The sequence below is a fragment of the Eucalyptus grandis genome, chromosome 10 (genome assembly GCF_016545825.1).
Source record: "Eucalyptus grandis isolate ANBG69807.140 chromosome 10, ASM1654582v1, whole genome shotgun sequence".
Taxonomy (NCBI): domain Eukaryota; kingdom Viridiplantae; phylum Streptophyta; class Magnoliopsida; order Myrtales; family Myrtaceae; genus Eucalyptus; species Eucalyptus grandis.
Genome location: NC_052621.1, coordinates 13,214,958 through 13,238,364, shown reverse-complemented (window position 1 = coordinate 13,238,364; position 23,407 = coordinate 13,214,958). Strand labels below are relative to the sequence as shown.

At 39.8% G+C, this 23,407-nt stretch overlaps 1 protein-coding gene and 1 long non-coding RNA gene across 3 annotated transcripts; one reads left to right on the top strand and one right to left on the bottom strand.

Moving 5' to 3' along the window:
* The first annotated feature begins 4,681 nt into the window (after positions 1–4,681).
* Positions 4,682–9,185, top strand: LOC104416362 (probable cellulose synthase A catalytic subunit 1 [UDP-forming]). Its single transcript, XM_039302823.1, is given in 9 exon segments — positions 4,682–4,768; positions 5,198–5,335; positions 5,434–5,559; positions 6,001–6,213; positions 6,321–6,582; positions 6,862–7,061; positions 7,144–7,494; positions 8,257–8,459; positions 8,461–9,185. Coding segments are annotated over 9 exon segments (1,962 nt in total). The 3' UTR covers positions 8,843–9,185.
* A 670-nt stretch (positions 9,186–9,855) lies between these two features.
* Positions 9,856–13,410, bottom strand: LOC104424255. 2 transcript variants are annotated; one of them, XR_005546824.1, is made up of 4 exons: positions 12,666–13,410; positions 12,190–12,254; positions 10,620–10,958; positions 9,856–10,506 (listed from the first exon to the last, which is right to left on the bottom strand). It is a non-coding gene; the product is annotated as an uncharacterized LOC104424255 (long non-coding RNA). The 2 variants fall into 2 exon arrangements; XR_005546825.1 differs by lacking the exons at positions 12,190–12,254; positions 12,666–13,410 and adding an exon at positions 11,258–12,181.
* Positions 13,411–23,407: the final 9,997 nt, after the last annotated feature.

Here is a 23,407-nt window from a genome sequence, read left to right as displayed (position 1 = left end):
AGCAAAACAGCTAATCTCATAACCATGCAACCTTATAACATGACAGATTCGGGCCACTTGATTTTCGACTACGCCCTATGGAAGCCCATCTTCTCCGGAGATAAAGAACTCTTGTAATGTAAACGCACACATATAATGAGGTGCCATTGTCCAAAAGTACAACAAACATCACTGATCAAATGTCTCTTGCAGATATATTAGGTGTAACTTGTATTTACATCCACGTAACTTCAGTATTTCTAAATCCTCCTCCAATAGTTTTGCATCTATAGGTTAGAAAACTCGCAACGGAAGAATAGCATAAGTACCATAAAAGAGTGACAATGGATTTAGGTTTATATCCCCCTATGTAAGTAAAGTGACACCGGTGATGCTTGAAGAAGACCGGTCACAACGCGATCCCTAAGGGGTTCCACAATAATGTGACACAACTGATTCAGTCCCTGCAACATTCCAAAATGACAAGACTCACTGTTACAATTCTAGGGCTAATTATATCATCATACATATATGAGCACCTAATCATACAAGATTAATATTATTCAGATCAACATTAGTCAACTATGCTAATGCCTCAAAATCTTAGATCTAATCAGGTTCAGGAAATTATCTTTCTCACTTTAAGCAGCTGTGAAAAGATGAAACAGACTTGAATGAAAGTTTTACAGGAAAGACCTACCATGTCAAGTAGTTCAACCAATGACTCTAATATCGACTGAAAAACGCTTGGTTTATACAGATTCTCGATGAATGGCTCCTTAAATCTCAGAAGACAATCTTGGTTCCCGAAGTTGAAGTCACTAAACTCTTCGGCAAGGTGTCAGAAGGAAACAAGTGAGAAAACTAGTAACTCTTACCAGTAAACTTGCATATGCGATTGATGGCTGCATTCAAATCTCTTTTTCTCCCATCAAATGCTTTTTGCACCAAGCTTTTTGATTTTCCATCTAAAGAATCTGGTCAGTGTAGTACGAATAATCATAAGATAAATTCAAAGGTAAAACCTCCATTCAAAATGCTTGTAAAAATAAACTTATTTTCATAAGAAAAAAATCCTATATTAGGTCTTGGAATGCAAATCCACAGCCAAAACATTGGAAGTATGCAGAGCATTAGTTCAAGAAGAAGCTTAACATCTTTCTAGTCCAAAGAATCAGCTGAAATAAATGAAATCGAAGAGATGAGAAGATTCATGCACTTCAAGAAAGAGAGACATAAAAACAAGCATGAAGAACCACCCCCAATGATGAAGCCTGGGCTTACGTCAAATGAAAATTTTCTTGATGAGTTCGGACATTGAAGGTTTGTCTTGAAAAGCATTCTTCAATGGACAAAGATATAAAAATAATCTAAAGCTATTCATGTAAGCTTGAGTTTAAACTTTCACAACATAGTGGCAAAATAGTTTCCATGGGAGACAAGGGTGGCTCATTTGAAGCTTATAAAGTGATAGCCAAAGTCTCATCAGTATTAGAAAAAGAGAACTTCCTGCTTTGATAAAATTTGAGAGGGAGAGGGGGGAGAAGAACCCCCAGGACATAAGCTTACCGAGTTGTGACGTTGCCTCCTGCTCCATCGCTTATATATGCTATCTTCCAACTTATTAAGTTGACTAATTGCACACTGTCAGGAAATAAAAACATACGTATTGATTAGTCAACAATGACTTAACCAAAATTCGCAGTGGCACCGAACTAGTGTCAAGGCCTGCACAGTGTAAGCTCTGTCTCTGTCTTCATCCCTCCCTCCCTCCCTCTCCCCGCTCAGAAACTTGGCTAAGTTAATTTCGACAGTTCATGAAGTATACTAAGACCAACCGCCATTGATTATCTCCGATATGGATTTATTTATTTCTCTTCACCTAGCACCTTTCAGTTCTTCAGCTGGAATATATATTTGCAAACCATCTCCTTTCACCGAGCATGCAAGACTGTATTCCTAGTGATTATTTTGTATTCCTGCCTACATAAATTAAACAAGAAGGAAAGTTCTAGCAAAATAAGTCATTAGTATCTGTGTGTGCTTCGACAATTTAAAATCTAAAAGCTGTATTGTTTCTCAGCATTTTAGCTTTTTATACAACTCTAACCTTTTTTTTCCTTTTAACGCAACGTCGGGCACCATTATTCTGTGGTGCATTTTCACGAAACTATGGATTGACATTTATCGTGTTCACCAATTTCAGAAACAATATGAAAGTGGATAACTTCCCATACACATGCAAAGAGTAAAGCAACACTCACATATAGAGTTTTTAACTGCACACATAACTGCACACACAGTGTTGGCGTTGTCGAATGTTAATTTCAACTGATCTTCGCTCATCAGGAATCCTAGGAGTATCGAAAAGCTCCTTCTTCACCAAGGCCTTCATCCCAGCTTCCTTTTCGAATCGTGTAAAGACTAGCTCTGGTGGAATTTGCTCCTCTTTGCTAGTTGCACATACCAAACATAATGTACTGAGTACTTCACAAGAAGAATGGTATTTTCCTAACAAAACATAAAGGAAACAACAACTATGTACGAGAAAAATCTCAAACAGCCAAAGCGGGTTGACATTTAAGAAAGAACATAGGGGCTGGAAGTCTTAATTTTGATGAGAGAGAGAGAGAATTAAACACGCAAACCCATAAGAGACATATTGCTTTTTCTTCTCAATAAGAGAAAATCATTTGAAACAGAGGACATTTAGGAAAAACGCACCCAAGTTATCAGTGACTCAATTAGCATATATGTGAAATACATTGTCAATGCCATTGAGCATGCTATTTAATTCCGTATACCTCATTGGAATGGTAAGAGCGAAGAATTGATCAACAGTTTGCAAAAAGCAATATGCACAGATGAATAAGTTCACTTCAATTAAGATAGTATACGCATGCATTTTCTGCAAGTCCTGAAAGGATAGAACAATCAAGTGTCTGTCTCATTCATTAAAATAGTCAAAAATATAAAAACGTGAATTCTAATAAAGTTCGGAGTGCAAACAAAAATCCATTAGCCAGCTCTCATATTGAACACTTCAGTAAGTTTTCTTGAGGAATTTCCCAAGTTTTTGTTTTCAAATTTGAAAAGTCTAGATTAAAACTTGTTCGGTGTGAGTTTTCAAGGGTCTTTAAAACTTGTTCTCCAAAGAAACCATGAAGAATAGTTTTAAGATTTTGTGGCCTAACTTTTGAAAATAATTTTGTAATGTTCTGTATGGTTTCTTCGAATTGGAAACATGGACGCCCACAATGCAAAAGATCCTTGGACAACTGTGGTGCTCTGCTTCACACCTCTCTCTCTCTCTAAACCAAACATGTTTCTGAAAAAAAAAAAACTGAAAATATAAAATGGTCTTGTAGTTTTCACATTCTCAAAATGGAATGCATTTCCTAAAAGCAAAGAGGCCCTTAACTTCAGCCACATCCACCCTAAGCAATCCACCACTTAGGAAGTTTATAAAAATGAAAAAAAGTAGATAAAACCCCCTCAATGATCCTATGTACTTCAACGATGGAACTCCCATGCCGCTGCTGAGGTGATATTGGATCCCACCGCTACAAAAGTGTTAAAACAAAGATTAGGCTTTGTAATGGAAGAAAATCCAAAGGTAAAGGGTCCAAAACAAAAAGAAGATAAGTAATAATACACAGAGAATTATTCCATCGTCCAGCGAGGCAAGTGACCATGACGTGGAAGCTGGTGCGGGATCTTAAGAGAATATTCATGCAATAGAAGGAAATGAAATATTTTAAAAGTGCTCGCAATTGGAAAGAGAGTCTACGCTATCTCTCTGTGACAACCCTAGTCCCCTCATCTATGAAAAGCTACACGCAAACAGACGAAAGTGGGGTCTCCTTTCTTAGTCTAGCTGTCAGTCAATGAGAGAGACAAAAGTGAGTCTTTTCCGAGAAAATATTGGGTACGTCTTATGTAGCCAGCGTGGCAAACAAGAAGGCGGTCGCAGCGCGACACGTGTCTCGTGGGACCCACGATTTCAGAGGCGCCCATTTTGAAAATTTTCCTGTACTGTAGCTCTGCCGCGGGTTCTTTTATTGCGCCTCTCTCTCTACACTCGCTCTCTCTCCCGACGAAGTCCCTCTCTGCGACCTCCCTCTCTCTCTACCCTCTCTCTTTCCGACCGGCGAACGATTGCCTGCAACCGACGAACCACCGCACGGACCGGCGAGAGGACCGCGACTTCCCTCTCTCTCTGATGCCCTCGTTCTTTCCGACCGACGAACCACCGCATGGGACCGGCGGGAGGACCGCGACTTCCCTCTCTCTGCCCTCCTTCTTTCCGACCGACGAACCACCGGACGGGACCGGCGAGAGGACCGCGAGCAATCGATGAACCACCACACGGGACTGGCGAGAGGACCGCGACCTCCCCCTCTCTCTGCCCTCCCTCTTTCCGACCGGCGAACCACCGCGAGCAAATGAGATGTTTTTGTAGAGATCTCCCATCGTCGCCTTCATCTTCTTTTTCCCCTTTTTTTTTGTTTTGTTGTTTTTTTTTTCCTTCTGTTTTGATGGCGGAACTGGAGTTGCATATGGAGGACGACGTGATGTCTCACATCGACCTCGACGGCTTCTTCGGCGACCTCCTGAGGCCGGCGACGTCATCGGCGCTTGCTCCTCGAACACGTCGTCGTCGTCAATAGAGTCGGGGTTCGACGAGATCGAGAACATCTTGATGAAGGACGACGAGGATGGCGGAGTTGTCGGTGGCGGGATTAGGGCTGATTTGAGCCAGGAGTTCTGCGATAGGTTCCTCGCTGACGTGCTCGTTGACTCCCCCGGAGATGGGTCCGCGGAGATAGCCGATGGGTCCGGCGACAAGGAGAAGCCTGGATAGTCGGATGACAGCGGGGTCGACGCTGCGAAGGTTGATGGGGCTAAGGGTGGCGGTGAAGCCTATGATCCTGCTTCTAAGAAGCTCAGCAGGTACATTGATTGATCGGTGCTGCTTAATTATTCGATCAGTTGCTTTATGTTGAATTCTGTCGTAAGCCTTTGTAAAACTGAAATGAATGTCATTGGGGAGGGGTCCATACATCACCTATTTTACCTTTGTAACTCAGTTTCTTGGGAAAGGAAAAAATTATTTAGTGGTTTGCCTATCGACAATGTAGCATTTAGTCAGATGCATAATCTATTACAAATGTTTTGGTATATATAATGTAAAATTGTTTGATTATGTGGTTGATAGAGAGAATATGAGGAGTTCAAGGTGCGAATCAATGCTTTGGTTGCAAAGGCACAAAAGATGCCAGAAGAAGGGTGGACAATACAGGATGGCACTGCCTGGGCTGGAAATAACCCCAGGGATCACCCTGGAATGATACAGGTATACGATATTAACCAGTATTCTAGAAGCATTTAAATCAACCCTCTCCCCTCTCATGCATCTAGTTAGTGTTTTCTTTTTGTTGTCGAAAATAATAGGTTTTCCTGGGCCAAAGTGGGGGACTTGATACTGATGGAAATGAGCTACCTCGACTTGTTTATGTTTCTCGTGAAAAGCGACCTGGTTTCCAACATCACGAGAAAGCTGGAGCCATGATTGCTTTGGTTTGTCATCTCTATACATCTTATGTAGCTTTTCTTGTCATGTGTCTCTTTTAGTGACAGGCTGGCATCTTTACTTGTAAAGAAATGAATGTATGTTGGTGTGATTTGGTTTTTCAGTTTAGATTCTTCATTTAGGTTCTTCATCGCTTGCTTGCATTGAAATTTATATCTATATGCATTAGGATCCTGATTAATGGATCTCTAGGTTCGAGAAATCGCATTCCAAGTTCACGCTACATTATTGAAGCTGAGATTCATTGTTCCCGACCCTACTTTAACTTCATACTATTTCTCTTCATATTGAGAAACAAATATTACGGTTTGATTTTCCCACATTGCTGCTTGTCTGAATGTTGTTCTTATCCGCTGGAGAAATTGGTTAGATCTGCTTATTACTTTTTGGCATTCTGAATTTATAACTTACTGTTTCATTTTGTGTAGATCCGGGTCTCAGCTGTCCTAACCAACGGACCGTATCTTTTGAATGTTGACTGTGATCATTACTTTAATAATAGTAAAGCATTGAAAGAAGCAATGTGTTTCATGATGGATCCCGCTTATGGAAAGAAGACGTGCTATGTGCAGTTCCCACAACGTTTTGATGGGATTGACTTGCATGATCGATATGCTAACCGCAACATCGTCTTCTTTGATGTAGGTGTGTCTTCATCTTTTTCCTACTTCCAAAATGCTAGTTGTTTATGTTCATTTGTTGCCTTTTTTAACTGAGCTAGATTATCTTATTTATGATCTCAATGCAGATTAACTTGAAAGGGCTTGACGTCATCCAAGGTCCTGTCTATGTCGGAACTGGATGTTGTTTCAACAGGCAAGCCCTTTATGGATATGACCCTATATTAACTGAGGAAGATCTGGAAGCAAATATTATTGTAAAGAGTTGTGGTTCAAGAAAGAAGGGGAAGGGTGGCAATAAGAAGTACATTGACAAGAAAAGAGCAATGAAAAGAACTGAATCCACTGTTCCAATTTTCAATATAGAAGATGTTGAGGAGGGGATTGAAGGTAGGTCTTGATTTAATTATGAGTTTCGTTTTGTATCTTTGGATATTAGAAAGCAGACTTATACTGGTCCAAATGCCTGGACTTACTCCATGATTACTGTCAAAACTAGCCTGAATTGATGTCAGATTGGGGAATCTTACCTTGCCCTTAAAGGACCCCCTTAAGCTGTAGAATAAACCAAAAAATGTCTCTCTTTTGATGCCACTTAATTGTTCGACTGACTTAACAGTACCTTTGCTATGTGTTATATCATGTTAACAGCACCAATTTGTTTTGTAGGATATGATGATGAGAGGTCGCTCCTGATGTCTCAGAAAAGTCTAGAGAAAAGATTCGGTCAGTCTCCTGTTTTCATTGCGGCTACTTTCATGGAACAGGGTGGCCTACGACCATCTACCAATCCTGCAACACTTTTGAAAGAAGCCATCCATGTTATTAGCCGTGGCTATGAGGACAAGACTGAATGGGCAAAGAGGTATGTTATGATATACAATTTCTATTCTAGATGTAAAATTCCATGTCATATGGTTGGAATTGACTTGATGTTCTTTCTACGAACAGATCGGATGGATATATGGTTTTGTTACAGAAGATATTTTGACTGGATTTAAGATGCATGCTCGGGGCTGGATTTCAATCTATTGTATGCCTCCTCACCCAGCATTCAAGGGGTCTGCTCCCATCAATCTTTCTGATCGTTTAAACCAGGTTCTCAGGTGGGCCTTGGGGTCAATTGAGATTTTGCTAAGCAGGCATTGTCCTATATGGTATGGATATAATGGGAAATTGAAGCTCTTGGAGAGATTGGCGTACATCAATACAATTGTGTATCCCCTCACGTCAACACCGCTGATTGTGTATTGTATTCACCCTGCAATTTGTCTTCTCACTAACAAATTTATTATACCTGAGGTAAGTGATACTTCTCTCTTCATTGTAGAGTATTCAATCTCATGTATTTCGTTTGTTGTACGTTAATCCACATTAACTCTATTTAAGTGAGATGAACAAAAGAAGGGTCATTGTTTACTTCTGTCATCTGATCATAGCATCTCCGCCTCTTTGGAATGGAGTTAATGTTCTCTTTGTATTTAGTTTTCGAGTGGCTCTGCATCTTGTTTTAATAAAGCTTGGATGAGAAACCATTAGGAAACATTGGTAAAAGAAGATGCCTAAAGATCATTCCAATGGCTATGGTGGTTGAATAATATTCAGCTGATAGCTGGCAAACATAGGCCTTTTGATATAGTTAAATAGAAAGCCCTAAGTCAACCATATTCTAGGTGCCCTTACTGTGTGGTCACCAAAGTCCTCTTCACAGGTGGACTCTTCTTTGTATTCTTTAGAGTATGATCATGATCCTCAATTTCATTTATTTGCATTTTTTTTTAAACCTTAAAAATGATGTAGCTGTTAGTCCTGGCTCTTCTGCATCGTTTGTACATTTAAAGTAATCTTCATTGACAAAAGACGGCTCAATTACGATGCTAGTTTCCATCTTTATTAGATATTCTCCTTATTATGCTATACTACCGATTTCATAAACTAAATATAGTTTTCTCTACGCTAGACTATCTAGAGCTACATGTAAGTAATTTCAGCGTAATTAGAGATTGTTTCCTCTTTTCTTTCATTTGATGACCGATCCGATGTTAAAAAAAAATAAAATTGCAGATAAGTAACTTTGCTAGCATGTGGTTCATTCTCCTTTTCGTCTCAATTTTCGCAATTGGTATTCTTGAGCTCCGTTGGAGTGGTGTCAGCATTGAGGATTGGTGGAGGAATGAGCAGTTCTGGGTCATTGGTGGTACATCCGCTCACCTTTTTGCTGTGTTCCAAGGGCTTCTTAAAGTGCTCGCTGGCATTGATACCAACTTCAGTCACTTCGAAAGCAGCCGATGAGGAAGGAGACTTTGCTGAGCTTTATGTGTTCAAATGGACATCGCTTCTCATTCCTCCGACCACAGTTCTTATCGTGAACATCATTGGCATTGTAGCAGGTGTGTCTTATGCGATTAACAGCGGGTATCAGTCATGGGGTCCACTGTTTGGCGAGCTGTTCTTCGCCATATGGGTTATCGCTGACCTTTACCCATTCCTGAAGGGTCTGTTGGGTCGGCAGAATCGTACTCGTACGATTCTTATTGTGTGGTCTATCCTTCTTGCTTCCATATTCTCATTGCTCTGGGTACGGATTGACCATTTCACCTCAGCCTTCACAAAATCTGCTGCAAATGGTCAATGCGGCATCAACTGCTAATTGTATAATGCTGGCCTGTGGGGGAAGCCATCTTCAAGTGCTAATTGTTCTTTTATGTATGTAACAAGATTCTCATTGCCACCCAAAGTCACTTTTCATCATTGAGGCAATACTTTCGTCCGGGAAGAAGGTGGGTGTAAAACAGAAAAAGCAGAGAATGTCATTTTTTGTCATGTCCTTTCCACAGTTGTCCGTGTTGGAAAATAGGCATCTCGAAGCTTTGATTCATCTGTTGTTATTTATTGTGCAGTATTTTGTTGTTTGATCACAAGAATGTAGCACTTTTGAACTTAATTCAACACTTAAAGGTTGAATACAGAACAAGCTCATTGGTCAAGCTTAAGTCGATGCCTTTATTACTGTTCCTACAATTCTCTTGCAAATTGTCAACAGGTCTCTCATCAACGCAAGGCTCTACGGAAAGCATTTCCCGCACGTCGATTAATTCTCTCTCTCACACTATTGATAATTGAAATGTGATGTGTTCTTTGTATATCGTCAAATTCAGAGTCGATGGGGTTGAATTATTGCCACTTTTAGATTTTATACTAAGTAGCAATCCCTTGGAGCCGCAGGTTTGCCAAGATTGGTAGGGCAGCGAGAGCTTTGCCTAGCAAGGTAACTGGGCCACAGTTTGGATCAGAAATAAAATCAACATCTGACGACGTCATTTAATACAAAGCTTTGTTCTGTCAAAGAAAGCTGAAGGTACTCGAACCTGAAATTGAAACATCATAGTCCAAACATGAAACTGTTATTCATTCAAACCGACAATCCAATAAGCAAAAAAGCTTTCCTTATGTTAGGTACTCCAAGAGATTTATGCACACGCAAAGTAACCCCTGTGAAAAACATTGCATCTCAATCAGCATTATATTGGACAAATTGGCCATCTTTCTTGGTTCGACTCTTGCCGACTCATCTTCTCATGAAAGGCAATACTCACATTATCAAAACATGCCAATACCTTCTTCGAAACACATAGAACTCCAAAAGAAAAGTAAACCCTCGAATATCTTTGCGAGTGCATGTAGAACCAACCTTGGTAACAAGAACTTCCTTGAAGAATTCTTCTAAGAAATCGTATGAGCAAAAGAAAAAAACATAAACTAAACCATTCAATCGCAGTATACATCTGACCAAAAAAAAAAAAATCATAGTATACAAAATAGTCATCTTTATCCACTCTTTCTGTCGATGATCCATAGCAAAAGACCTTGTATTTCTTCTTGTCAAATATGTGGTTACGCCTCTTTATCGTCCTCAACCATAATCCTCTTGCACGCTTCATAGCACATGAACATCAGGTAGGGAAAACCTTAATGACAATCGACACGAACATCAGGTAGGGAAAACCATAATAGATACATTAGCTATTTAGATGACATGGATGCGGGATAGATTGTAAATATTGTAACGTAGGAGCCAATCCATGTGACCTCCTGAATGATCAAGTCATTGGCAATATTTTTATATATCAAGATGATAATAAGTACAATTTTCCTGATTATTGAAGGAAGATCAAGAATTATAATGGCGGCTTGAGATTCAAAAACAAAGTTCTCAGAAAATGTGTGAACCACTCTTAAATAGCTTACTGTAACTGAGTTCCCCATAAGATTTGTGATGATCTGCCGAAATCTCCCCGGATCACCAATCAACTTCTGCGGAACATTTTCAGAAATGTGAACTGCTAGTTGCAGATTTGAACGGGTGGAAATTATTAGATAATGACTCAGGTGAATTAGCAGCACCATGTAACAAAGGCAGTCAATACCTCCACTCCTTTTTCTTGAGATTTCCCCGAGAAGAGAGACGACATCATCCAATATGGCCCTTAGATCAAACTGCACATCCTCAATCTCAATCTTACCAGATTCAATCTTCACTTGGTCCAAGACCTCATTTATAAGTGAAACCAAATTTGCGCCTCTGAAAATGTAGGAGTCAACTTCAACGATATATCACCATAAGATTCTTCTTCTTGCACATTAATAAGTCCGTAACTCTTTAAAGCCTGTCCACATCCATATGAGAAGTCATCGACTTCCCTCAGCAGCTCTTTTAACATGACCAGAAACAGGGGCGTCCACCAATTTTAGATCTTTTCCTTCACCTGCAATATGACACATGCAGCACGAAATTTAGAATAAGAATGCTGGCAAATAAACTCTTTAGTTTATCGAATAAAACTTTTAGTTTTCTGTTTTCAACAACAAAAGTGAACGTTGTTTAGCTAAGAGTGTCTGCAGAACTTCCCTCATTCAATGCGGCATCATTTTGACATTTAAATTTATTCTTCTTATTTAGATGGGCGTTCATCTTTTAAATCAATCCATTGCATGACAAAGGACATACTTTGCAATCATCGCTCCAGCTGAGTCAAGAATCCAGGAGAAGAAACGAATTAGTTACCTGGGATTGCACCAACATCTCCAAATAGGACATTTTCCGCTTGAGCTTCATTTGTGACCTTGATCGAAAGTACATCAAAATGATTTCTTTTGTTTTACTGTTTGAAAATGACTTTATAGTTGACATCTTGTTTATCACTTTTGTTGTTTTAGTTTGCACAGTTTTGTCTTTAGACAATAATTCAATCTTGAACATATGAAGTAATGAAAAATTAGCACTCAAACTATAGAAGGTGTCCAATCTTTCTTGACAATAAACAACAATACTTGAATTTTCACTTTTTCTTTCAACATCCATCAAGAAAAAAATTCCCAAGTACGCTTGACAGATTGGACAGGTGCTATAGAATGATTGCTTCGAGCAGTCACAAAGTCATGTTTAAGCTAATTTAGACAAACTTCAAAAACTGAAGATTCATATCTTTGGACAATGTCGTCTCACAGCATTATATGATGAACTATTATTTATCATGACAATGAAAATGAAAATGAAAAACATTAACTTGAAGGCCATTCTTACGGAACAGAACAAGTGTCAAGTGGTCTTGGGACACCTCCATGTGGGTCCACTACTATTTCTTGCATGTGAAGTTGATGTATTGAAATACCATTACTACCAATTCAGTACACAAGAAGGTGATGGTCTCAAAAGTTCATTACTTGATAGGTTTCACATGCACCGAGAGATTTGTATTGCCAAACCTACCTAACACTTTACATCAGTTTCAACGCCACCGAGTCATTATCATTTCCAACTGAGCTATGAGAACTAAGAAAAATGTTTAGCCTACATGTAAACAGCTGCATTAAAGGGGACACAAATGATCATTAAAGATGTCCATGCATCAAGAAGGCCCTGGTTTCTAAAAGTATTAAGGAAGCAGAATATGAGAAACAAGATGTACAGATAAAAGAGTTCAGGAAGTCACTAACCCGATGGAATTTACATATTCAGAGTGTGATAGGAAACACTACTGCTAAACAAATCGGGCAACGTTCTGCACATAGAAGAATAAGAAAAAGGCAGGTTCAATTTAAGATACCAAGAAAGTATTCTCCCTGTAGTATCTGTTATTTTGCAGTAAAACATGGCAAAAGCAGTTCACATGCATAAAGAATCGACAGAAAATGTCCTCTGGAATGACTATGCTAGTTATATTACAAAGGGAAAAAAATGAGAATCAACAAATTGGTATTCAAGAAAAGGAGGAAGTGATTCAAGTCAATCTCCCAGCAGTTTGCATAGTTTTCAATAATCTCCCAGGAAACAGGGGGAAGGAGACTTTTCACAATGGACTACCAAAAAATAAAAACAGGGAATCAAACTGCGTTTGTTACTTTAATGGAAAACAATCTAATATGTGACTGATTCCTTCCCACCAAAATCACTGTATTCCCCTGACTTTTACCTGAACCAAAGCACTGGCGGGATCTTGATGCGAGCGGAACTGGAGATCAACAGGCTGGGGGGTGTGAGACGGTCGGGCACCAACGTTCCAGCGTACAAGACAAGCCGGTGTCGGATCTGGAGCTGGAGGGGGGGCGCGGTAGTTTGCCGGTCACGCGGTGGTTCGCCGCGAAGAGAGGGAGGGCAGACAGAGAAGAGCGGGATCGTGATGCGAGCGGAACTGGAGATCAACAGGTCGGCGGGTGTGAGGCGGTCGGGCACCAACGTTCCAGCGTACAAGACAAGCTGGTGTCGGATCTGGAGCTGGAGGTGGGGCGCGGTGGTTCGCCGGTCACGCGGTGGTTCGCCGCGAAGAGAGGGAGGGCAGACAGAGAAGAGAAGGGGACGGACGAGTCGGGGCCAGATCCGGAGCCGGAGGGGGTGGCGCGGTGGTTCGCCGGTCGGAAAAAGCGAGGGAGGGCAGAGAGAGGGAGGTTGCTCGCAGTCGTCTCGCCGGTATCCTCCTCGTTCGTCGGTTGCTCGCAGTGGTTCGCCGGCCGGAAAGAGGGAGGGCAGAGGAAGGTCGCACGCCGGTTGGTCGCTCGCGGTCGTCTCGCCGGTATCCTGGTTTGTCGGTTGCTCGCGGTGGTTCGCCGGTCGGAAAAAGCGAGGGCAGAGAGAGAGAGTTCCTCGGGAGTTCGTTCGGGGAGAGAGAGCGAGTGTAGAGAGAGACGAAAGAAAGAACTGAAAACCCTAGCTACAGTACATAAACATTTTCAAAATGGCGCCTGACCTTATGGTCCCACGAGACACGTGTCGCGCTGCGACCGCCTTCTTGTTTGCCACGCTGGCTACATAAGACGTACCCAATATTTTCTCGTCTTTTCCTCTGTTAGTATGACACGCTCAGAGGAGGCTATAGAAAAAGAAAACGTGAGAGAGAGGAGAGAGAAAGTGGGGTCTTTTCTCCTCTGACAAGTGCAGAGAAATAAAAGACGAGAGAAAAGTGAGAAGGGAAAAGGCCAATGTCTCCTTCGGCCACCACGACCGAACACCTCCGTCGCCGTCGCCATCGCCGCTTTGGCGAGCCTGCCATCCTTGCTAAGCCGAGCAGCTCCCAGACGCCGGTCATCCGCCGAGCCCCATCTGTAAGCCATGATCCAGTGCGATTTTGATCCTTATTACACGTGTTCGAATTAGATAATAATTTTTATCCAATTCAATTGGAATATTCCATTTCTTAATTCGAAGTGATTGTCATGTGATATGTGATATTTGAGATACTAAGCATATCTAATTAGAGCTTATTAATAAAATTAATTTAATTACTAATTTGATCCGTAAAAATATTATATCATTTTTTAAATTATTTCAATTTATTATCGGATAATTTCATTAGCTAAGATTGCAATAATCTTTAATTTGAGTTGTGAGACGACGTATTATTTTTTTGATTATATTTGATTTTAAGTGCCTTATCAAGATTATGATATTCATTAATTTAAGATGCGAGATGATGAATTATTTTTCTAGATATTGTGATCATTTATTCAAATCTTGATCGAATGTCATGAATGATGTTGCCATGTTTGAAATTTTGGTTAGATAAAATTGCTAGCTTCAATGAATAAAAAAATTGCACGGCATATCATATCGTTTAGATTGCATGACATGGCTAGATAGATATTTTCCTATATTAATTTAAATGTGTGTTTAGATAATATCTAGGCAATATATCATTTTAAAAAATATAATTGCATGTTGAGATAAGTATGCAAGATAAGATAGGATTTAAGTGGGTCCATTTCCCAACTTAAAATAAGTAATATCTCAATTTAATTATATTTTTTTACTTTTTAATTTCGAATTTTAATAAGAACACCAAAAATGTCATGCATGTCACCTAGTTTAGGCCATGCTATATGTGTATCACATGGTATGCATTTTAGGTTCTTTTAAAATTGCGTAGGCTAGTTCATTTAAAAAGCCTTTGGGGTTGTAGACGAAGGTATTTTGATTAACATTGAACACCGTGGACAATTCATCATCTTTAGCCAGCTCTCTACCAGGTGGATTGTCTGCTTCATCTAATAAGAGCAGGCGGCTGCTGCTAAAGGAGCAGTTTCAGAGAACCTCAGAACCTTTCATCCTTCGAACTAAAATAGAAAAACCCGCTTCTTCCGCCTACGAGATAAAAGCATGTAACGAATGCATGGATGTATTTTAGATTTATTTATGAGAGGGGTTGGATAGTCCTCATCAGGTTCAATTAGGCCTTGTTTTATGAGCTAATCATAGACTTGTTCGCCTACTCGCTCTGACGTCTTGTCTCTAAACGAAGCCCTCTCTGATCCACCAATATATATTAGACCTCTTTTCTCTAGGAAGGAATTTGGAATTTCCAGGGAACTTCTTACTTCAAAATTTTATGGTTCCGTCATCTCTCTCTCTCTATATATATATGTAACGCGCTGTTCAACACTCCTGTAATCGAATCTCTTAGTTCAAAATTTCTATTACTCTGATCAGGTGAAAGAGGGTACGAGCCCTTACCGACATTGCGTTAGAAGTCAAATTGGTTTGATGAGAACCTTGTGGCACAGAACCCTCTTACGTTTCCCTTTTCTTTCCGTTCTTTTCTCCTCCTGTTTTCTGCCGTGTGTTCTGTCGGTCCAATTAGAAAGTAAAGTGTGCCTTTTTTTCTCTCTTTCCCTTCTTTATTCTTCCTTTTTGTTCTGGGCCCCACCACTTGCTTTTGATCTGGTCAAACGTTTCAATTATTACAGATTCCGTGCAGAAGGAGAAGGATATGATTTGCGTTACAGAGAAATTGCGCTCTGGTTTGGTATTCTGGTCGCTCGCCGTCTGAGTTCCGGACGAGTACTCGATTTTTTCTTTTTATAGGATTAATTTGCACATTTCGCGCGAAGGAGTGAAGCTACTAGATTGAGCTTGGATGATGTCCTGAACTCTGTGAACTCTATTTACTAAAGCAAGAGATGACAAAAGACTACCTCTCTCTCTCCCCCTCGATGATGATGATTGAATGGGAAGAGTCATTAAAGATAATGGTTAATATTTGAAAAATTCTAAATCAGTACATTTATGATAAATTTATACCAAATTATTTTTTTGACCATAAGAAAATCTTAAACTAATACATTTGTGATAAATTCACCCCAACCGATCATAAAAAGTCATAACCGATACATTTACGACAAATTTATCCCAAACTAATTTTTCGACCGCTTAAAAAAACTCAAAATTAATAAATTTGTGACAAATATATCATCTACTAAATTGTATTAATAAAAAAATAAAAAAAATAAATTGTAGACTGTGGCAAATGAAATGAAAAATTTCAAATTGATATACTAGTCAATTGTCACGTGTCATTTAACTTAATAATTTGATAGAAATTTAACAAAAACTAATATATGATAAATTTATCATAAGTGTACCACTTTGTAGTAAATTTAGTTTTGAGTTTTTAGTGATCAAAAAAATAATTTGAGATAAATTTATCATAAATATATCAGTTTGGAGTTTTTCATGAAATTAACCCTAAAGTTAAAGAAGAAAAGGCTAAAGTATGATTAAAAATACAACATACACCACTAACAACAGCCAAAGTGCCCTAGTCTTCGTGCATTTAATTTACGCTCCACGAGTTTCTCGCCAACGCCTGTTCTGCTCCATGCTGACCTCAGCTCAGGTGATGTTGCCTCTTAACTCCTTTCGTAATATTTGAATATTTCTTTGACCAAGTCAAAGAGAGGGCCTTATCTTTAAAAAAAAATAAAAAATTTTACCGATCTTATTTTACTCTTATTCTAATTCTTAATCTTATATTTTGACATGCTTCCTTATAAAACATGATAGTATAAATCTACACTTAAAATTAAATCATTTTTTATCATAATTCTTTCTAAAAATGTGGAGATTTAAATCTTTCACTCTCCTTCCACGTTATTGGAACGAATTTCAATAATTAAATAAAAAGAGTTGAAAAGTCAAAAGAAATGGGGAAGAAGAAGGAAAAGGACACTGCTCGCTCATTTATAACAGCTGAAGCAGTTCGAGGGAAAGGGTGTGAAGAAGAGAGAAAAAGAACGGGAAAGAAGAAGAAGAAGAAGGAGAAAAGAGAGGAAAAGCAGGGGTTTCGCATGTATTCGCTGTGGACGTCTCGCCAAGTCGGCTCAATTACATAATACAACGTTTGATAAGTATTCGCGTCCCTCATTCGCCTAATCGAGGTAATTTTCGAAATTATAGCTTAAATTTGGAATTTTGAAAAATTTGAGTTGCATAATCCGATTTTTGAGCTATAAAGCTTCGGGATTTCATGAAAATTGTGGTTTATGGCGTTATTGAGGCATGAGTTTAACGGAAATCGTTTACAAGCAAGGTTTTGGTCAGAGCGAGAATATTAGGATTTTATGTACGAGCTTTGCATTGTAAACAGCTTGAATGATTGCCTTGGGTATGTGATTTGTTAGTGCGTATTAGTCGTTTTATTAGAGTTTAAGCGTAGTATAACCGTTTCATAGTTGATCTAGCGTGTTACGCAATATTGATTCTCAATTATTTGATAGGATAACAAGATTGACGGTTCAAGTGACGTTCGAGTACTAGTGACCCTTTGAGCAAAAGCGATGTCAACAGGGACTTTTGGGGCTTGGAAATGGGTGTGACCCCTTTATAACTACACATTGCTCGACACTTATGTGCGTGAAGCAGGACGTCCATTCCCTATCTGATCATAAATAAATTTTGAGGTATCATCGACTCTTCGCCCTTAATAATCACCTTTTCTGCTATTATGTTCTCCAGTTTGCATATGGATTCCATAATCGCTGCCTTACTGTAATACTCTTCCATAATCGCTGCCTTACTGTAATACTCTTCCTGACTAGAACATTTCCTTGCAGGATCTAGTAAGAGAGAAACATGGAATTTCTCACAGCAGCCCAGAAGTTATGGTGGAAGGTCAATCTCCGAGGGATGATCGTTATGAGCCTATTTCTGCAAGTCATTCTCATATTTTTGGCACCCATTCGAAAGCGGACGTCCAATTGGTTGATAATGATCCTCACCTGGTCAGCTTACTTGGTTGCTGACTGGGTCGCTGACTACGCCTTTGGGCTCATTGCCAAAGCCCAATTCAATGGTGGTACTTCAGACGAGGATTATGCATATGGAGACCTTTTGGCATTTTGGGCTCCATTTCTGCTGCTACACCTCGGAGGACCTGACACCATCACCGCTTTCGCGCTCGAGGATAATGAGCTGTGGCGCAGGCACTTTCTTAATCTCTTATTCCAGCTATGCGCTGCAGGCTATGTATTTTATCAATCGCTGCCCAATGACAAGCTAATTGTCCCGACCATCCTCGTGTTTATTGGGGGAATCATCAAATACATAGAGCGAACACGTGCGCTGTATCTCGGAAGCGTTAGAAAATTCCGTGGCTCCTTTCTCACGCCTGGTGATGCTGGCCCCAACTATGCCAAGCTCATGGAAGAATACTCTTCCAAGGCTGAAGCTAATATCCCTGCTAAAATAGAGATGATGCCAGAGCCCGATATGGAATTCAATGGAGAGGAAAATAAAACCAGTGAACGGACACAACCATTCGAGTTGGACGACAGAGTAGTGGCATTTACTTACTTCTCAACCTTCAAAGGCCTCCTTGTGGATCTCATCTTCAGCTTCCATCAACGTAACGAAAGCATGAATTTTTTTAGAAGCAGAACCGCCAAGGATGCTTTTCGGGTCATTGAGGCCGAGCTCAACTTCTTTTATGATGTTCTTTATACCAAGGCTGTCGTGGTTCACCGTCCGATCGGGTACCTTTTCCGAGCTATCTCAATTGGTTCCGTCATTACTGCTTTTGTATTTTTCTATGTCCTGAACAAGGATGGTTTTCATGAATATGACATACAGATTACATATGCCTTGCTCCTTGGAGCTGTTGGCCTGGAATTTGTAGCTCTTAGTATGCTCATTTTCTCTGACTGGACAATTGCACTTTTAGGGAGACCTGAGAAAGTTGGTAGACGTTCGCATTTCAAAAACACCTTCATGGAGTTCCTCCTCAAAATCAAATTGAAAGAAGGTTCATTGTTTGCATTGCCTATACTTCATGATAGATGGTCTAAATCTATCCCTCAGTACGATTTGATAGATTCTCGACTGAGAAGGTGGCCAAAATGGATTGAGAAATTACTTGATTACATCTGTCTTGGGGAATTGTTTGATGACTTGAAGTCTGGACGACAAGTACCATACAAGGACAAATTAGGTAAATTGATTTTTGATGAGCTGACACGTAAGTCACCGGCAACAGGTGATTCGAAACACATAAAAGAATTGTGTGCTGCTCGAGGTAAATGGGCTCTGGAGAATATTGAAACACAGGATAGAAATTTCAAAGACTTGCTTCCAGACTTGCTTCCATTTGTCCATGAAGTTGACTATGGTGAGAGCCTTCTATTGTGGCACATTGCCACCAAACTCTGTGACAACGAAGATGACCCTGATGAAAGTGCCACCAAACTCTCTGACAACGAAGATGACCCTGATGACCATGCGAAGAGTAAGATCTTATCGGATTATATGCTTCATCTTATGATCAAACAGCCTGATATGATGTCTGTAGTGGCTGGGATTGGCCAAATAAGGTTCCGAGATACTTGTGCCGAGGTGGACAAGTTCATCGAGGAAAATATCTCTGATGGGAGCAAAGCTGATGAAAATATCTCTGATTGGCGCAAAGCAAAGGAAATTATCTGCAATATCTTTGATAGGAGCAAAAGAAAGAAAAGGAAACAAATTGTGTGCAAAAATCTCCGTTCTGTTCCTACGAAAGTGAAGCCAGTTGATGTGAAAGGAGATAGAAGCAAATCTGCGCTCTTTGATGCATGTATTCTCGCTGAAGTATTGCTGCGAATTGAAAAGAAAAGCAGGTGGGAGATCATGAGTCGAGTGTGGGTAGAATTGTTGGGGTATGCTGCGATTCATTGCCGACCTTACAATCATGCTCAACAACTTAGTAAAGGTGGAGAACTTATCACCTTGGTTTGGTTATTGATGGTGCAACTTGGCTTGAGCGAACAATTCCAAATAGTTGAGGGTCACGCCAGAGCAAAACTAATTGTTCAGAAATAATTGGTTTAAGTTGTTGAGTTGGCAAAAGATGAGCTCATGGTAGGAATGTCACTTTGTTTACATCTTTGTCTCGTTTTTTTTTTCTTTCTTTCTTGTAACTGAGTGTGCTTATCTTGTGGAAGTGTCATTCCTTATAAACTCTAGCTATTCAATTTCTCCAATATCCCGCGATTCTATACACTTCTTTGAATCGAGTGGAAGAAGCTCGCACAAATTACATCCAATAACATTGTTTTAATATTCGTGTCGCAAATTTAATGTTGAACTGGCAATAAAAAAGTAACATTTTTAAGTCAAAACAAGAGTATCTATTGTTTCATTTAAAATATATTTTTGTTTAAAAGGAATTGTTGTGACCTCCCTTCTGGGCGCCTTTACGCGTGAGCGCATGCAAAAGGCTAATGCCTTGCCAAGAGTTAGGCTTAGCCCGGGTTCTCCCAAGTCCACCAATTTACAACTTACGGTTCAAACTTTTAATTTGTAAATCAATTTCAAATAGGAGTCACCGATAATTGATTTGGGTTGAGTCGATTGGAAACCCAAGCGAATATCGAGAAATACTTCACTCTCACACAATTAGAGAAATTAAAATCAAGGACTTAATTACACTAATTAATTACTAATACCCTTCCAATACATAATCTTGTTTAAACATCAAGTAAAGCATTCATGCAGCAGTTTATACGTAATCACGAGTTCTAGGATTTAATTTATAACCAAATTAAAGAAATAAAAATCCATGTATCATAAGGGCGAAATTGTAACACGATTTCTTTTTTTTGACTTTCTTTTATGAATTTTCACACATTTAAAAAAAAACTCAAAGACTATTTTTTTCTTTTTTTATATTTTTGGAAAATAAAATTTATTTGTGGTTTTGGAAATATACACCATTTTTCTGATTTTTAATTTTTTTATTAAAATATTTTTAATATTAAAATATTAATATATTATATTACATTATAAAAACAAATCCGAGTCGGAACCCCGCCGGTCAACTTGGGCGCGCGGCCTAGTTCTTCAACTAAACTGGGCCTCCGCGAATAGGCCTAACATGGCCCCTGCAAAAATGCAATTAATGAAATGAGCCCAACACGCGCAAGGCAGCGAAACGAGGGAAGACCGGTGGCCGGATCTCGCTTGAGCTAGATGGCCGCGAGCTCCAACTCGGCCCGCCCAAAAGCAAGGTAACGAGTAGAGGGTCGAGGATGCTCACTAGTTCTGCTCAGGGACGTTGGTTGGAGTCAGTCAGACAGGGGTTGTCACGGCCGCTGTTTCAGATCCCTCTCTTTCTCTCAGATCTGGAATCGAACCCACTCCGCCCACAGGCTCTCTCAAATCTCAGCCTCTCTTTCTCCTCGACCTTGCTTGCTCTCGGGATGCCCCATATGTCTCTCCGGGGAGGCCTTTCGAGCTCGTTGCCTTCATGTGTGTTTTTGGCCTCCGCCCGACGCCTTATTTGTAGGCCAAGGGGGCCAGTTGGTCGAGGCTTCGGCCGCCGGTCCTTGGCGTGCCGACCGACCTTGGTGCAGCCGAACCGGCGTCTCCTCAGCCACCCACCTGTTCCGTTTTGAAGGCGCGTCCCATCCATTGTGGGCCTACTCCTTTCTCTTCGCCGTACTCCGTTCTTGCGCGTCTCGTCGTCGTCGCGTGTGAGTTGCAGAGGCAGAGGGGGAAGGAGGGAAGAAGAAGAGGAAAGAAGGAGGGGAGGGAGGGGGCCGGGCTAAAGAGGAAAAAGAGAATGGGCCTTGGGCCTGTGCGTGGGAAAGAAATAAAAAAAGGCGGGGCTAGGGCGAATGCCCAGCCCCACTAATTTTTTTTTTTTATAAACTTTTTCTATTTATTCGAAATGCAGTAAAATAAGGGAAAATGAAAATGAAAATAAAACTTAATATGTGCAAATGATATTAATACCTAGGTGATAAGAAAATCATTTTTTGTTGGGGTCAAATTGATCCCTGATTTTTTTATGTAATTTTATATTAAAATTTAGTTAAAATTTATGTGTCAACAAGAATGCATTTTCTACATAAATTACACATTCTTTATATGAATGATCAAACCCATGTAAAAGCTAAAATGTTCGTGGCCATCAAATAGTCATCTGATTGATTTGGGGAAAAAGGGAATCAAAACTAAGCCAAGCCAGTGGTTTCACTCTTTTTACTCCTACATCAAAAAAACCTTCATTGATTTCCTCCTCAAATTCAAATCTGAAGACTCATTGCATTGCATGTACTCCATGCTAGATGGTCTAAATCTGTCTTCCAGTATAATTTGATAGATTCTCAACTAAGAAGGTGGCCAAAATGGATTGAGAAATTCCTTGATTTCATATCTCTCTGGGAATTGTTTGATGACTGGAGGTATGGACGAGAAGAACAATACGATGAAAAATTAGGTGAACTGATTTTTAATGAGCTGAAGCAAAAGTCACCTGATGTAGAAGATCTGGAAAGAGTGAAGGGGATGTGTGAAGCTTGAGGCAAATAGGCTCTAGATAAGCGAGTTTGCAAAGACTTGCTTCCATCTGTCAGTACTGTTGATTATGGTGAGAGCCTTTTACTGTGGCACATTGCCACTAACCTCTGTTACAACAATGCTAAAACTAACACAAGTACAAACGGCCACCGTGAAATCAGTAAGATTTTGTCAGATTACATGCTTCATCTTTTGATCAAACAACCTAATATGATGTCTACAGTGGTTGGGATTGGTGAAATAAGGTTCCGAGACACTTGTGCTGAGATGGACAAGTTCATCACTGATATCTTTGAAGGGAGCCAAAAGAAAAAAATGAAGAAAGATGCCTGCGACAATCTCCTTCTTGTTCCTACAAAAGTGAAGCCTGTTAATGTGAAAGGAGACAGAAGCAAATCTGCGCTTTTTGACGCGTATATTCTCGCAAAAGCGTTGCTCAAATTAGGCAACAAGTGGGAGATCCTTAGTGGAGTAAGGGTGGAATTGCTAGGGTATGCTGCGATCCATTGCTAACCTTACAATCATGCTCGACAACTCAGTAAAGGAGGAGAACTTGTCACCTTGGTTTGGTTATTGATGGTGCATCTTGGCTTGAGTGAACAATTCCAAATAGTTGAGGGTCACGCTAGAGCAAAATTGATTGTTCAGAAATGGTTGGGGTAAGTTGTTGAGTTGGCAAAGGATGAGGGCCCTACGTGCAAATTCCATTGAGAATCACATGGTTTGTAGGAATCTCACATTGTTTACACCTTTATTTTGTTTCTTTTTGTAACCAATGCACTTCTTTGCTGTGACTGCACCTTGTTCAAGTGTCCTTTCTTTTAAACTCTAGCTATTCAATTTCTCCAATCACTTGCGATTATGTGCACTTCTTTGAACTAGAATGAGAGAAGCTTGCACAAATAACATCCAATTACACTGGTTTAGTAATTGTGTGGTGAGTTTAATGCTGAAATAGGAATTTAGATTAACATTCTTAAGCCACAACAAGAAAATTGCTTCATCTAAAATTTATTTTTGTCCAGAAAGAAAGCATTTCTACATAAATTACATATTTTTCTTAGGGATATGTTCAGCAGAAGTCCTAAAACTTGTTCAAAAAGTGCAATTGAG